General features: G+C 38.7%; 1 protein-coding gene across 2 annotated transcripts in view; it reads left to right on the forward strand.

Moving 5' to 3' along the window:
- Positions 1-16,268, forward strand: part of CYTIP (cytohesin 1 interacting protein) — a 61,952-nt gene that overhangs the window by 25,283 nt on the left and 20,401 nt on the right. Inside the window, exon 1 of one of the 2 annotated variants that reach the window (XM_037044674.1) lies at positions 11,830-12,133. The exons of the other annotated variant lie outside the window; for it this stretch is intronic. Within the exon in view, the coding sequence (XP_036900569.1) occupies positions 11,960-12,133 (174 nt within the window). The 5' untranslated portion in view covers positions 11,830-11,959. Of the gene's footprint in view, positions 1-11,829; positions 12,134-16,268 lie in introns of those variants that run through there. 2 annotated transcript variants of the gene reach the window in all.

The raw sequence follows: 16,268 nt of genomic DNA on the forward strand, positions 1-16,268 counted from the left end.
TAACAGACCAGAAGTACTTGAAAGGCAAATAACATAGAATCGCATTTCTCTCTGCACCAAATCATTCAGGAGCCCATGGAGTCAAGTAGATAATTAACCACGACTCACTTGGAGAATGACAAAGAGGACTTCTGGGTTTGTTGAGCAAGAACTAGAGGGGTGCAGTTCAGAGTTCCCATGCAGTCCAAAGGTTCCAGGACAGGACTCCTGCCCTCAGGGAAATTACATTTCAAAAGTGGACAAAAAGGGAAATTTACACAAAGCCAAGGTGGTTCACTGGAAAGTGACAAAAGCCATTTTACACACTAGGAAGAGTGTCCCTCAGTAGTTCCAGCATTCCATACAATTCGCTGCTTTTCCTGCAGAGTTCACTGATGTAGGTTTTGGTTTTCCAGTTGCTTGAATCACATGCCAAAAGCTAAACTGATAAGCAAAGGGTAGCAAACAGCACGCAAAAGATACAGTGGAGAGTGACGTCTATAATGCTATGTGCTTATAAACCATTTTACAGTAAAGGGGATTTTGACTTTTTAAAAAATTCAGAGGCATGGATATAATAAAATTGTCAGTTTATAGTAATTGGAATACAAATCAAAGTGAACATCATTGCTTGTGTTATCTCTGCATTTTAGAAAGACTATTTTTAAAGCATTTGTTTTTAAAGATCTACTCTAAAAGCCAGCTAGTAAACTGACTCTCTAAGTTAGGGTGAGGGGGTAGTCAACAGCCTGGCAAAAAGTCACCTTGCAACCCCTGTTTCTGGGAGTGGAACCTTGGCTGTGTTTCTTTCAGTGAAGAGGGAAGGAAACATTCTCTATTTGGCTGTGTGTTGGTGTGTGATATGCACAGAATGCTTTGCCAGGTGTGTGAGGGAGACAAAATATGTGACAAACACACTTGGCCCTTCTGCTAGCTATTATTCAGAAAGATGAAATACAGCAGCATGAGAAAGCTAGGGAATATTAATAATCTGCTTCCTAGGCAGGGAGTTTTGTCCTAACACCGATTATGAAGTTGAATTCATCACCTCATAGATAGGAACGACAGATGATGCAATTTGGCTTTTCCTTCATTCAGTATCTTAGCTTGCGGCCAGAAGTCAGTTATACATTTTCCTGTCTTTGTTCCCCACTTCACACGTGCTCTAGGAAGCAGTTGTTATACTTTCCTTTCATGGCTTAGCATGATGAGTGGGTTTCTTTAAGTCCATAGAGAGAATTTTAATCAGTTCTGGCCAGTGATGACTGTCTCTCTCCAGATGCATCTCTTGTACAGACTTCATTTTTACTCCTCTCTGGCGTTAGGGAGAACACGAGGTGGTACAGAGATTCTCCATTACAGAGCGTATCTGCTCAAGGTGTAACACTAGCAGGAAAGACATAAAATTCTTCCTGTTCTCTTCCAGCAACATGGCCTGTTTTCACTTCTCTCTTTCCTGTAGGATGGTACTGATATCTTTCTCTGACACCAGTGTTTTGGTGATTTCCTACACTCTAGTGCTCTCCTCATCCCCAAGAATACTTACTATTTTATCATTTCCACTTTGCACTTGTTCTGCTTGGTCTGAACAAAAGAAGCCAGTCAGGGACAGTGACTGTTTTACCTTCTTGTGCATCCCTAAAGATGTCCAGTGTCCCTCAGCCCCACTTTTGTGTGTCCCACCAAATGAGCATGTAAAAGAGCTTGAAATAAAATTCTTAATGTCAGTCATTTTTTATCTCCTTTGACTCCCTCTGTGTCACTCAGAAACTCCCATGGGACATACAATCAGCTGAAATATCTTCTCCCCAATCATATTGATTTATTTGATATTTTGTTTTTACTAAACCAAGATGTTGTTTAAGCCTATTACAGTCCCAGATATATATTAAATGGGGTTCCCAGCCTAATCAGAGATTGGCCATACAAAGAAATAACTAGAATGTATGGTAATATGTCAAGGGCTGCAAGAGGGGGCAGATACTAAACTATATAGGACTTCAGTGGTGGTAATAGGACATCCCGGCTGCTGTCACAGAGAATGCTTCACAGAGGAGGTGGTATTTGAGCTCAGCTCTTATCAGTGGAGGGAATTTCCATAAATAAAAATTAGGAGGGGCTTTTAGGAAGAGAGAACAGCTTAAACAAAAGTGCAGAGGTATGACAATGTTAGGTATATTCTTGGGGGGAATGCTAGTACGTCTTGGAGCCTCTAAATGATTATTTAGATTAAAAGACTGGAGAGTTAGGTGTGAATAGACTGTAGGTGGTTTTGAATGCATGGAGTATGACATGATTAGATAGGAAGAGTTAAGTTAAGGCTTCTCTATATAGAGAGCCCGGTTGCCTGCTATTGATGTGTTGAAGGTCAGACTGGGGGCTTGGAAGATGCAGGTGGTCAAGGAAAGAAGGAGATAGATGTTGGATGTTCTAGAAGCAGAGGTAAAATGTGAGGCTCAGTGAAATAGAAAAATAGCAGCAGCCTGAGACAAAAGAGACCGGAAGCTGTGCTCTGCCCAGCAGGACTGGCTGGGAAAGTCTGTTTAATGTGTGTACATCCTGGGGCACTGGGGGGCTGTTTAGGGAGATTAGGGACCTAACTGCATTCCTTCAATTCCGATGCATGTCTTTGCACTTTGTACTTCTGAAATTAGGATGCTTCTTACCACCTGTGTGTACATTTAATGTGGAAGTTTTTCTCGAAAAGCAGTAGGTAGTAAATTAGTGGTGCATAGTGCAATTGATGGCACCTTGTCATCAAATAACTGAAGTATAAAATGTATATTATTACCGTATTAGTTTTTCTTTTCAAGCTACAAATTATTCTATACTCATTGCAATTAAGACAAACAATCCAGTAAACATAAATTACATTTAAATATTAACACCACAATAAATATCATTCATCCAATAGCTGCGTTGCCCAAAGTAAAGAATCAGAGGGAGAATAAATCACCTGCTAGAGCTTTGGGCAGATTATGAATGTAGTCATCACATGTTTACTGAGCAGGTTTGATGAGAAATTCACTCTTTTAAGTGCTAGAGGGACACAAAAATAGATGACAAAAGAATTCTGTCTTGGAGTGGGAGTGAGAGAAGGGAGCTCATAATTTGCTCAGGAGGGAAAGACAGGGACACATTATTTTAAAGGAAAATTGTGATTCATCATGAGAGAGAACCCCAAGAGGTACTTTGGATGCTCCGGGGAGGAGATGCTCATATCTGCCTGGAGGTACCGGTCAAGGCTTCATTAATGATGTGGCATTTAAGTTGGGCTTGGCAGAATGAGCAGCTGGAGGGCAAACTATGACTACTAAGAATAATGATTACTGGCAGCATTTATTGAGCAATTACTCTGTGCTGAGTACAGTTATGTTTTACTTGGTGATGATATTGGTAATGTATAGTGTAAGTGGTCCCATTTCGTAACTGAAGACTGTGAAGCACAGATTAATTTATTTGATCAGGGACCTAAGAGCTCAAGCTGAACCACTTTGCTTTACTCCCTTCACAAGCAGTATTTATATAAGGAGAAGCACACAGGAATATGCAACTGTAAAATGAGACTGGACAGAAGATAGGGGAGGAGCTACAAACCGTGTGAAGGAGTCTGAAATTTATTCTGTAGCTGAAATGAGGGCATTCTCTGGACTTGCAGAATATGGCGCCGCCCTTTCGGTGTGCAGAGTGTCATTGGATCATAATGGTGGTGTTTAGAAATATGGTACCGGGGAGTGTAGCTTGTGCGTCAGATCACAGCATTCTACAGTGATCTTTTAGAACCCTTAATTTTTTAGAATACTTTACGTTCTTAAAGATTTTTTTTTTTATTTTCTATGTCATTTATTTGATCCTCACAACGATGTGGCATTTCTCCCTGCATTGGGTACTTGGAGAAGTGTACCCCAAATTGGCACTGACTTTGCCGAAGCCCCAGGGCTGGTAGGTGGTAAAGCTAGGGAAGGAAACAGCAACTGGAGCCTAGATCACTGCTCCTGTCTTTTAATCAATGCTCTGTTTCTTTCACTGGTTTTATCTCAACATCTCTTTACAGTCGGAGGTGTAAATGGATGTGCATAGGGTAATTGAGAGGTTTGCTCAACACTGGTAATCGGTACTTCTAAGTAGAATTTTTGCCTGACAAGAGAAATGGACCATTCTCTGACTGACATTGACAGGACCACATGGTCAAGTGCTTGCCCAGGGAGGTAGTAGCTCCTGTACTTTTCCGTTATTGAAGAGAGAGCAGTCCTAACTGGCTCCCTCTGAAAACTCAGTGTCCGGAACTCATGGCGATTTCCCCAGGCTTCTGTTTTGGGAGCTAGGCCAGCTGTCAAACTCTTTAAGTTAAATCATTCATTTCACAGCCTTTTTGCTATAGCACCTCCCCTGGTCTCAGTTTATTAGGGAAATACAATGTTCACAATGTTTGGCTAAATAAAAAGTATCACTGATTCTGACTTCAGCACAATTCTTTGTCATATATTTGTACATGAAATTTCAATACTTGTTATTTCAGACCTTCCACTGTGTTTTGAGTAAATATCAGACTAAAGAGGTGTTGAATAAGCACCTGCTCTTTAGCAAAAAGACTTTATTGTATTTATTCCATTATCATTTAACCTCCTTATATCCCTTTCCCCCTGCAATCACCATACTGTTGTCCATGTCCATTCGTCCTCTTTTTCCTTTTTGCTCAATCTCTCCACCCCCTAACCCACCCACCAATAGCTGTCAGCCTGCTCTCTATGAGTCTGCCTCTATTTTGCTTATTAGTTCAGTTTGTTCATTCGATTTCACATATGAGTGAAATCATATGGTATTTGTCTTTTTCTGACTGGATTATTTCATTTTGTATTCTTCAGGTCTATCCATGCAATCACAAAGAGTAAATTTTTCTTCTTTTTTATGGCTGAGTAATATTCCACTCTGTAAATGTCTCATAGTTGTTCCATCCACTCATCTACTGATGGGCATTTGGGCTGCTTCCATATCTCAGAGACTGTAAATAATGCTACAATAAACAGAGGGGTGCTTATGTTCTTTCTAATTAGTGTTTTGGGTTTTTCTGGATATAATCCTAGAAGTGGAATTGCTGGGTTAAAAGGCAAATCCATTTTAATTTTTGAGGTACCTCCATACTGCTTTCCACAGTGGTTTCAATAGTCCGCATTTTCACCAACAGTACAACAGTGTTCCCTTTTCTCCATGTCCTCATCAGTTCATTGATTTACTGATGAGAGCCATTCTGACTAGGTGATATCTCATTGTGGTGAACAAAGCTGGAGGAATCAAACTACACTATAAGGCCATAATAATCAAAACAGCATGGTACTAGCATAAAAACAGACACATAGATCAATGGAACAAAATAGAGAACCAAGAAAAAACCCATACCTTTATAATCAATTAATATTTAATAGAGGAAGTAAATACATATAATGGACTAAAGATAGTTCATTCAATAAATGGTGTTGGGAAAATTGGACAGATGAGTGCATAAAAATAAAACTAGACAACCTTTTTACACCACACACAGGACTAAGTACAAAATAGATCAAAGACTTAAATGTTAAACCTGAAAGCATAAAAATCTTAGAAGAAAACATGGACAGCAAAATCTTGGACATTGTTCCTAGCAATTTTTTATCTCCCCAGGCAAGAGAAATGAAGAAATTAACAAATGAGACTACATCAAACTAAAAAGTTTTTGCCCATTAAAGGAAATCATCAATAAAATAAAAAGACAACCCATAATGGGCAGACATATTCACCAATACATGGTACAAGGAGTTAATATCCAAAATTTATAATAAACTAACAAAATTCAACACCAAAAAACCAAAACAATCCAATTAAAACAATGGGCAAAAGGCCTGAATACACACTTTTCCAAAGAGGACACACCGATGGCCAATAGACATGTGAAAAGATACTCAACATCACTAATCATCAGAAAAATGCCAATTAAAATGACCTGTTCTTGAGATCGACAGCACATTCCAATTTTATCAATGCCTCTAAATATAAAGAAGGATGGGTATTGTGTGATTTTTGTAGGGATGATGTGACAAATTACCATGAATTTAGTATTTTAAAAACAACAGAATTTATTCCTCTCATAGTCCTGGAGTCTAGAAGTCTGAAATCGTGGTATCAGCTGGGCCATGCTCCCTCTGGGACTCTGGGTAGAAAACCCTTTCTTGCTTCTCTCAACCTTCTCGGGGTGATCACTGATCCTTGGCGTTTCTTGGTTTCTGCCTGCAAAGCTTCCAATCCCAAATCTGCCTCTGTCATCACACTGTGTTATTCCTGTGTATCTGTCTTCAACATGGCACTTTGCTCTTCTTATACGGATGCTGGTCCTAATATTGGATTAGGGCCCATGACAAGACCTCACCTTGATTACATCTGCAAAGATCCTATTTAAGTAAGGTTAGGCTCATAGGTACCAAGGTTTATGAGTTCAATATATTTGGGGGGAGTTATAATTCAAGCTTTAACAAATAGAAACCAATTTTGGGCACTATTCCTTTTATTATACTCGACTATCTACAGATTGTATTACTTTGTCTAGATTGGAAACTTTTTAGGGGGATGAGGAAGGTCAGTGTGACCTGGACGTGATATGACATGAGGTCAAAGGATCTACTAGAACATTCAGGACCTCAAACAACAGGCTAAGTAAGGAGTTTAAATTTTATTCAAAGGCCAGGGAGAAATCACCTAGCTCTCAGGTGGGTGTTTGTTGTTCCAATTATTTACACAGAATTCCAGCCCCAAACAAGTTTTTTGCTTTTTAAGAAGTAACTTTGTGAAGTCCTGAAGCCCTTCCGAATTCTGTGGGGTGGCACTGCCCAGACACATTGAGCAACTTAAGCAAAAGCTGACCACCGAGGGTGATGCAGGGTGTTAGCTAAGGGAAGTAGAAGGAGCACTGACTGTCACTTGTTTATCTTAAATTTGATAAAAGACTTACAAGTTGAAATGGAACTCAGTGTATGGGGAGTTGGGGGGGGTGGGGAGAGTAGAGGTAATAAATGACTAATGAGAAAGAATGAAACTGTTGAGAACTGCCTTTTTAGAAACAGTGGATTTCAATAGGACAAATCAATGCCCTCGATTTCCATAAAAATTAGTGGCCTTTAATTGTGTTACTGTCCTTTACTATACTATTTTGTGGAGACTTCAGCAGACCTTTCAGAGGAGAAATTTTACTTGGTTGGAAGAAAATGATGAAGAAATATGAAAGAATTACCTAAAAGGTTGAAAAAAATCCCATTAGGAAACATCCCCAGTGGGTATAAACAAACAACAAATATCCAGTGGGTAGATGAATAATTCTCATCAGGGAGCATAAATAGAAGTATGAAGACCTATAGAGTTGTAAGCTGTTATTATCAACAAATGTGACTGGCTTTTAAAAATTTTTTGTGAATTATTGCTATTTTTGAAGGTGACCAAATAATATATGAATGTGTGCTTATTGTAAAGGGTTCAAACCATATATGAAATAATTTTTGGAAGTCTCCCTTTATACTCCTCCCCTTCTACAACTCCTTCTCCAGGTTGAGAAGGTTGATATATATATATATATATATATATATATATATATATATATCATATATATATATATGTATGTATGTATGTATCTGTGTTACTAGAAGGTTAGAAGGTTGAGATATATATATATGTATGTATGTATCTGTGTAGTCTTTTTTATGTCTGCACATGTTAATGTGCATATATATGTGATCTTTCTTTAAGAAGAGCATATTAATGGGATCATGTTATGCTCATTGTTCTTATATCTTTTCCCCTACTCTGTTTTAAAGCTCTTTATGCATTAACTGCTTATTTTAGATTTTCTAATGGGTTCAGAGTACACTAAATTAAAGCATTATAAGCTGTAGCCACCTCTGGGTTGAGATACATTTAAAACTTCCACTTTCCACAGTCACAGAGAGAGCCACGGGAGCATTCTGTTCTCTGCTCACATAAGAAACAGTACTTCTGTAGGGCAAACTCTTAAGAGTAGACTTCCTGGCGTGCATGTTTTAAATTTCAACACTGTCAAATTACCCTGCTAATGAAGCTTAATTGATTTATATGTCTACAAAATGCTAAGAGCTCATTTACTTCTAACTTTTCCACCACTTGAAATTACCAATTTTTATTTTTTGTTCATTTGGTGGACAAAAATCAGTGTCTCACTTTTGGTTTAAATTTTACTTTTCTTCTTACTAATAAGTTTGAATATCCTTTGATGAATGTATTGATTTGTATTTCTTTAATAAATTTGCTCATTTAAAAAACTTTTTTATAAAGTATAATTTTAAGAACTTTTTATATGTGTTAGCCTTTAATCAGTTGTATGTCACAAATAATTTCTTGCTATCTTCCAGTTAGCTTTAACCTATGTGCAAAGACCTCTCATTGAATGAATTTTTTAATATTTATTTTGCTAAGCACCTCTGCATATTTAAGTATTGTTAGAAAAATCATTCCTAACCTAATTTTACTAAAATATTCTGTATTTTCTGCTGTTACTTTACATATTTAAAATTATTTCGACATCTATCTCTATAAGCTAAAACAGTTCTAGGATGCAAATGTACTTCAGGTAAACCCTTTCCACCCTTGTCTTAATAAATTCATAGAGAGAGATTGCTTTAAAATAATTTTAGACATATTCAGAATTAGGGATCCTTTGTCTACTGATTACACTCACTACTTTGTGTTTATACTTAAAGAGAATTTTTAATATTAGGATTTTTAGCTCTTCAAAAGAGAGCCATGTCTGCTGAAATCAAGGTTCTTATTAGTGGTGTGGTGCTTTCCTATAGAGAGACTAAGTAGGATACTGTTCTTTATACAGTGTTTGTTAATTCAATTTTATTTTGTAACTCAAGGAAACCATGTGGTATGAGAAGAACACACTATAGAGAGAGTAAAAGCAGAACTGGCTGAAGTCGAGGCTCAAAGTCTCAGAATCCTCCTCCCATGTCTTCTTATTTCTCCTCCACTTCCCTTCTCCTCCAGGTAACTGAAATAATCTCCTTACAGTCTGAGGAGTGCAGTTTTAAAATTATTGTAGACTGTCTCCTGAAGACTCAAACTTTTCTGCACCTACGGAGCATTTTGTATAATCCAGTGAGAAGTTCATCAACAAAGGTCCTTTTAAAAACCTACCCACATTTACATCATCTTCAAGTGACCCACATACTACTGTGCTTTATACCTTCAACATGGGCCCTTTTAGAGATTCCTCTCTTTAATATACCCTCCATGCTCAGAGTACTCTCTCTAAACCCAAAGTAGATTAAAAAGTAGAATTAAAAAAATAGATATCATTTATTTATTTTTAGAGGGAAGTGAGGGGAGGGAGAAAGAAAGGGAGAGGAACGTCACTGTGCTGTTGCTTCTCGCACACCCCCCTACTGGGGACCTAGCTTGAAAGTCAGGGATTCAGACCAGGAATTGAACCCGTGACCCTTTGGTTTGCAGGCTGGAGCTCAATCCACTGAGCCACACCAGTCAAGTCATAATTTTAAAAATGCAATTAATGAAGATTCTGTGTGATAAGTGAACCAAATGAAAGTATCAAGACATTTACTTTTACATTTAAAAGGTTTGAAATGATCTTACTAAGTAGATTCATGGAAAAGTCATCTAGATAATCTACTTAAGGCTTCAGATGAATTCAGTCGCTTAATCTCTTGGATGATATTGTAATGTATGCATAGCTTCATGATTTGACTGGATGAAACTATAATAGTGTAGAAAATTGTTTCCTTCTACTTGTGTTAACAACATAATGGGTGTGATGTATTGTTAACCATCATTTATATTAGGTTTAAAATTCTGTGTGCATGTCTGCTGCTTTAAACATTTGTATCACAACTCCAAGCCAACATTTGGTTTGCATTCGCTTTGGGATTTCCAATACAGAGACTTCATGGCTCTTTCCCCCCCTTTCCTGAGCTGGTTGTTTTCCAGAGCCAGTCCTGGTTGTAGGGCTTCAGTTCACTCTTTTCAGAGAGGCTACTCCTCTGGGGGGAATGCTCTGAGAATCCCAACTATCCACACTGCATGCAGAAGATGGAAACACCCACCCACGAGACCAGTCATGCAGACAAAGTGAGAAATAGGACAAAGCCATTGTCACCGTTAGTGGGCTTTCATACATGAGGGTAACCTTACCAAATTAAATTTACTTTATATGAATTCAAGTACTAAATATTCAAATATTACATGTATGGCTTTAACTCATCTTCTACATCAGTCTAGGTTGCTAAATAAAGGCTCCTATGCCAACAAAGGCAAAAAGCCAAAATAAACAGGATAAGCAAACCCAAACCATAAAGTTCTATAACATCCCAGGAAGCTCAATAAAGTTTCTTATGCAAATAAAGAAAAATAACTTAAAATAAAATGGACAAAAAAACCCCTCAACAACAATTAAGATCAGAAGGACACAGGGGAATCCTCCTTATTTTTTGAGTAACCACTTCCTCCCATGTCTACCCTAATGAACACATGAGTTGGGCTCATAATGGCAATCCAGACTCTGACGATGCTTTGCAAGCATACCTGGGTGGACAACAGCAGATTTTCACATGCATTCTCGCCTTTCGACTACTTTGTGGTGGCTGAGAGCATCCTTGCTCTATGCACACACATTTGGTAATGGACAGGGCAGTTCATAGAGAGTTCAAGTCATTCTCTTTAAAGTTTTCCCTTTTGAATTCTTATTACTTAAAAGAGAACTCCATAGTAATACCTCACTTTGTACCAAGTGATAAGTGTGGACTATTTTATCTAAAGTGTATGCCAACTATAAAGTGCTGTTAACTCAGAAGATTTTACTATTTTTACATTTGGCAGGTTCTGCTTGAGCTGCATTTACCTTGACTTCCATTTTCATTCAAAGACTCTAACTCTTTTAAATTCTACTATTAACCCTCAAAATGATTTTGAAAATCACTCTTTACTTTTTAGATGATCTGAAACTTCTCTGTTTGAATTTTGTTTTGATTCTTCCTTCTACTTGCATCCCTTGCTCCCCCTCCGAAAGCAGTGCTCTCAAAACTATATGTCCCCACCCCCAGCCAAGAACAGCACCTGGATCTTGAGTACTTCACCATAGTGCCCTTGGCCCATGTGTGCACTCAAGGACAACTGGCAACGTTCCTGTGCCACCGGGGTTTGCCTGCTGCCTTCCTGCTCTCTCGGTTGCTCCCCCAGGAACACTTGCTGATGCTGCAGTGAAGTCCACTCTAAATATGGCTAACTCTGTGCCCTAAATGTGCTGGTCTTCTCCTCCCCTTGTTCCTTGTAAAGATGATGGATAATTGTAGCCAGGACAAAGTAGTTAAAGGACAACCAGGAGAATGCTGAATGGTCACAGCCCAAGTGGCACATATAATGTCTTTCAGATGAACATTAATGAGCTACAGTGTACTTTGGGGAAAGTACATTACAAGGACTTCATGAGAGAACATTATGATCAGACCCTGTAATTCTTGCTTATATTCACAAGAACTGAATGTTCGCACACCCTGGCTTTTACATTGCACTGCTTGTATTAAATAGGAAAATGGATGAAAAACAAGTGGCAGAACTAGGGGAAGTTTTTCTCTCTTCCTTTAAAAAAAAAGGGCAGATGGTGTTTTGAACACAACTTGCCATAGAACATGAACGCATAAGAGTTCTGGCTGTTTGAAGAGGGAAAAATAAGTTGATTCTTCTTTAATAGTGAAAAGTAGCTTTAGGTTCAAAGGGAAAGAAAAAACACTGCAAAAGGGGAGTGAACTGCAAGATAGGGTTTCTGTAACAAGTACCTCAAACCACAGAAGTCACATGGGCTCTTTCTGCTTTGCTACTTCTGATTACTTGTCAGAGGGTTTTACTTTTAGCTTCTTCCCCCATCGTGCAAGGCCACTCAGCCATGAACCAGCTGGAGTGATCTTTATTCACAATGTCTTTACAAAGGCTCATGCAACAGAGCAGCAATGGCAATCTGGTGGACTACTGCACTGGTCCGGCATATAGCTCTTACCCCACACTCACTGGCAACTTTTCCATGGATGATAACAGAAGGCTTCAAATGCTGGCTGACACTGTGGCTACTTTGCCTCGGGGACGAAAGCAGGTATGATTGCTATTTTGTAACTTTTAGAGGGTTCATGTTCTGATGAGAGCAAAGGGATATGTTTGTCGGACTTCATACTGAAATGTTACTTCAGAGGCTTCTGAGAGTAGGAGTGAGGAAGGAGGTGAGGAGCACAGCCAATACCAGTGTACTAGCTTGAAAATTTAAAACCATAACAAAACCTTGTCATGGCAAAGCTTAAAAGAAGATTGCTTTTCTCATGTGTGGAGGTGTTCAGATAAAACGAAAATGATTAAGCACATCAAACTTGAAGCCCAGTTTGAGAATTCTTAATTTTTCCCCCGTGCCTGTCCCATGGATTCTTTCCCTATTAGCATCACTCCCAGTCATGGATAGTCATTTCAGTTCATCATCACATGAGAGCACATTTTTTTGAGGACAAGCTTTGTGGACTAAGTCATCTTCAGCTTTGAGGCATGGGCACAAGATTTTTATTTATTAGATAAGTGCCAGATTGAACACCAGCTCAGTCACTTAATAAGCGAGGGACCTTGAGCAAGTCACTTGCCTCTTTAAGATTTGGATTTCTTTTTTCCAGATAATAATAGAACCACCCTATGGGGCTCTTCTGCTGCTTAAGTGGGGAAGCATGTGCTTAACACAGAGACTGAACTATAGTATATGCTCAATAATTATGCTATTATTTTTATTTTTACTTCAAAGTATTTCCCTAATGAGAGAAACACATTTGGAAAAGTCCATGTCTAACTAAATTCATGATTTTTTAAATTATTTGACTTCCAGTTTCAAAAAAAATTAAAACCATAGCACCCTTTTAGTTATATAACTTACTATAATACCCCAAGCACATATTTGAATTTAGATATAGCACTTGTACAGAAAATACTTGAATTGCTGGAAAGCATAATATTTTGGCCTTAAAAGTTGAAAGTGCATCACGTGCTTGCTCACTTCAGCCTTCTAATTTCAGGATTAGAGAGCTGGAGCAGCAGCATCATTTTTCTCAGTGATCGTACATGGTTGGTTCCTTGGGATTTTTCACAAAGATGACAACTAGGACATCATTTGTCCTGCTTTGGATTATTAATCTTTTCAATCCCCAAATGCTTTTATGACATTAAGTTTAATTTAATGATGAGTGTGTCCATCAACTTACTACCTGTGTGGAAGTAAAGCAACTCTGGGAAGTACCGAAATCTTTATTCAGTTTTCAGACGAAGAACTGATGAAGTATAGGAGGTACAAAGAGGAGAAGAATATGTTTCCTGTCCTTATTGGGTTAATGATGAAGTACGCAGAATGAATAGGTGCTATGCAAAGTAAAAGCACAGTGCTTGAAGCCAACTATGTGCTTTTGAATATAGCCTTGAAGGAGAAATATTCCAGATATTGGATATTCCAGAATGAGGGAATAATTAATGTTGAAGCACAGATCTTGGGACCTTCAAGGAATGTTTAGGTAATGGTATGTTACTGGGTCAGGAGGACCCAGTGTCTGTGTGAGAGGTGAAGGGAGACCTCAGAGCTAGGCGGCTGCACAAAAACACATGGACACTTCCTCTAGGAAGCAGTGATTTGAGCCCCACAGGGAGCCACTGAGTGTGTTTGAGCAGGAAAGGGATTTGGGAAACTTATTCCAGAAATGTGGTCTGTCGGTAAGTAGGTGGAGACTAGTGGTGAGAGAGCAACTTTTACCCTAGTTAGAGAAAGGAAAAATGGAGGAGATGGAGGAGATACCCAAAGTCTTGAACACCAAAGGCAATGAAGACAGAGGAGTGACATCTGGTCTTTAAGGCCGAGTGAAGATAGCATGAACTGAAGGAAGGCCATCGGGGGGAGGTGATTGGAAGAAGAAAATGAATGAGAGGGATTTAGGCGTATGAAATGCACCTGAGTATGTGTGTCTGTTCACGTGGGTGTAATATATATGCTTGCACACATATACACACACATTCCAACACCAATTAGTTTGTTTGTTCTCATCTTTTCTAGGTCTTCTCTTGCCCCTTTACTCTGTTCTTTCCCATGGTAGATGCTTCGTAGTCAAATAGCTTTTTCTTATAGCTGTGGGGATTACTTCAAAGAAAATAAAGGCAAAAACTTCATGTACACAATACTTCATGTACACAAAATAAAGGCAAAAACTTCATGTACACAATACTTCTGATTCTGTATGACTGTCATCAGTGAGACTTGGTGCAAGTCTATCTAAACATTTCACAGTTTTCCAAAAGGATGTGCATGTCCTTGAACTGGTTTTTAGAGACTAATCACCCATTTGGCAGTGACTGAATTGCAGGCAACAAGATCTCGGTGAGGCCACGAGCAGGTGTCTCTCGGCCCATTGTTATTTTCACTCCTTTCAGGGTTGACGCCAACAATTCATAATTCTCGATATTGTTAGGTTTGGTTTCTGCAAAGCTGCATCGGTTAGCTTGTAGTTTCAGATTAATCTTCAGAATCGCTTGGGTGTTACACTCAGAATCACTTAAAAATAGATTTCTGTGTGTGCATATTATCTTAGCACTTGTATTTGTAGGAGGTGACAGACAACCTAGTGCAGTTCCTATTTCTGAACATAGTTTTAGAAAAAAATACCTGCAAAGGAAAACACTGTAGGAAGGAGACTGGAGAGCATAAGGATAGTCTAGAAATTTCGCGATGCCCCAGGACTAGGGTTGCTCTTTACAAACAGATTTTACCAAATGCTGTTGTAAGGCCAGGGACCTGAAAGGGGAGAAGCTTAAACATATATTAGTGCTATCACACACTCAATCTCATGGCCTGATTTTCTTTTGGTTATCAAATTACAGTTGATCCTTGAACAATTTGGGGTTTAGGGGCACTAACACTTGAATATCAGCATATACATTTTGACTCCCCAAAATCTTAAGTATTAATAGCCTACTATTGATGGGAAGCTTTAGTGGAACCATAAGCAGTTGATGAACACATATGTTGATGTAAGTTATATGTATTATAAAGGGTAGTCTTACAATAAAACTAAAAAGAGAAAGTATTAAGAAAATCATAAGAAAGAAAAATATGTTTACAGTATTTTTAAAAAAATTTGCATATAAGTGGACCTATACTGTTCAAACCCATCTTGTTTAACTTTATTACTAAACAGATAACTTCTGAAAGGGGAACTTTACTTAAAACTTCAGATGTGGGATGTTGTGCTCAACTCCGTAATGTATTTCTGGGATGGGCTCTGCCCTTGGAGCTTTCTCCCTGTTTGTGGCCACACACCCACCTATTACCAAACACCCAAGGGCCCCTAACTGTGACAAGGCATTTTGCTCATTTAATGATAAATCCTTTTTGGTAGAAAACTGTTAACTTCACCACAAAAGAATTTGAAAACTACTCTCTGGTCCATATTTTTGCATGCTGGGAGTCAATCTCTGACAGTTTTTCCTGAAAAAGAGGTTCTCGAGCCCAAATGAGACTACCTTGGGAAGCGCAATCCTCTTTGGCTTTCTAGGGGCGATTGCAAGTTAAGCAATTGAGTTCAGTGCCTTTATTTTGCTGTATCTTAGAATCAACGGTGCAGCGCTGCTAGCCTAAATGTCCTGATATAAAAGGAAAAAGAAAGAAAGCTGTATTCACGGAGGAAAAGGGGGGAGCGAGGCAGGGGACGGGAGAGGGAGCAGAGCACATGGTTTTGGAACTGTAAATAAAAACAAAAACCCTCATCTATGAAGAAGTAACTACTCTCTCCCTCTTCCCCCAACACTTTCAGGAAATGAGTACACAGAGTGGGGACCAGGAAGTAACAATCTGCTTTACTTCACAGAAGAACCTACAGTATTGACCTTTGAGCTCCTCTGAGCCTGGCAGGCTGAGCTACAGGTTGCTCCTCTTTTGTAAACTGACAACTAAAATGTTTGGTCTTGGTTTCCCACTAAAAAGGGGCATTGTGACTCTCTGGATAGCAGGAACAATTACACCTTGAATATCCATGCCTGATTCTTAAGTCATCTGGCTAAAACTGAAAGAAGAGGGATCATAAACTCAACACAGTCATCTTTATATTAGTGGCTAGCAAGAGGTTAAAGAGCTCTGTGTACTGAGCAGTCACAAGTGAGTTGCCAAATCGCTAAACCTAGCTTTCTCATATTAGCTAATGTGTAATAAAAGACAGCTGTTG

Source organism: Sturnira hondurensis, unplaced genomic scaffold (genome assembly GCF_014824575.4).
Source record: "Sturnira hondurensis isolate 20B ecotype Veracruz unplaced genomic scaffold, ASM1482457v3 Scaffold0004136, whole genome shotgun sequence".
NCBI classification, from domain to species: domain Eukaryota; kingdom Metazoa; phylum Chordata; class Mammalia; order Chiroptera; family Phyllostomidae; genus Sturnira; species Sturnira hondurensis.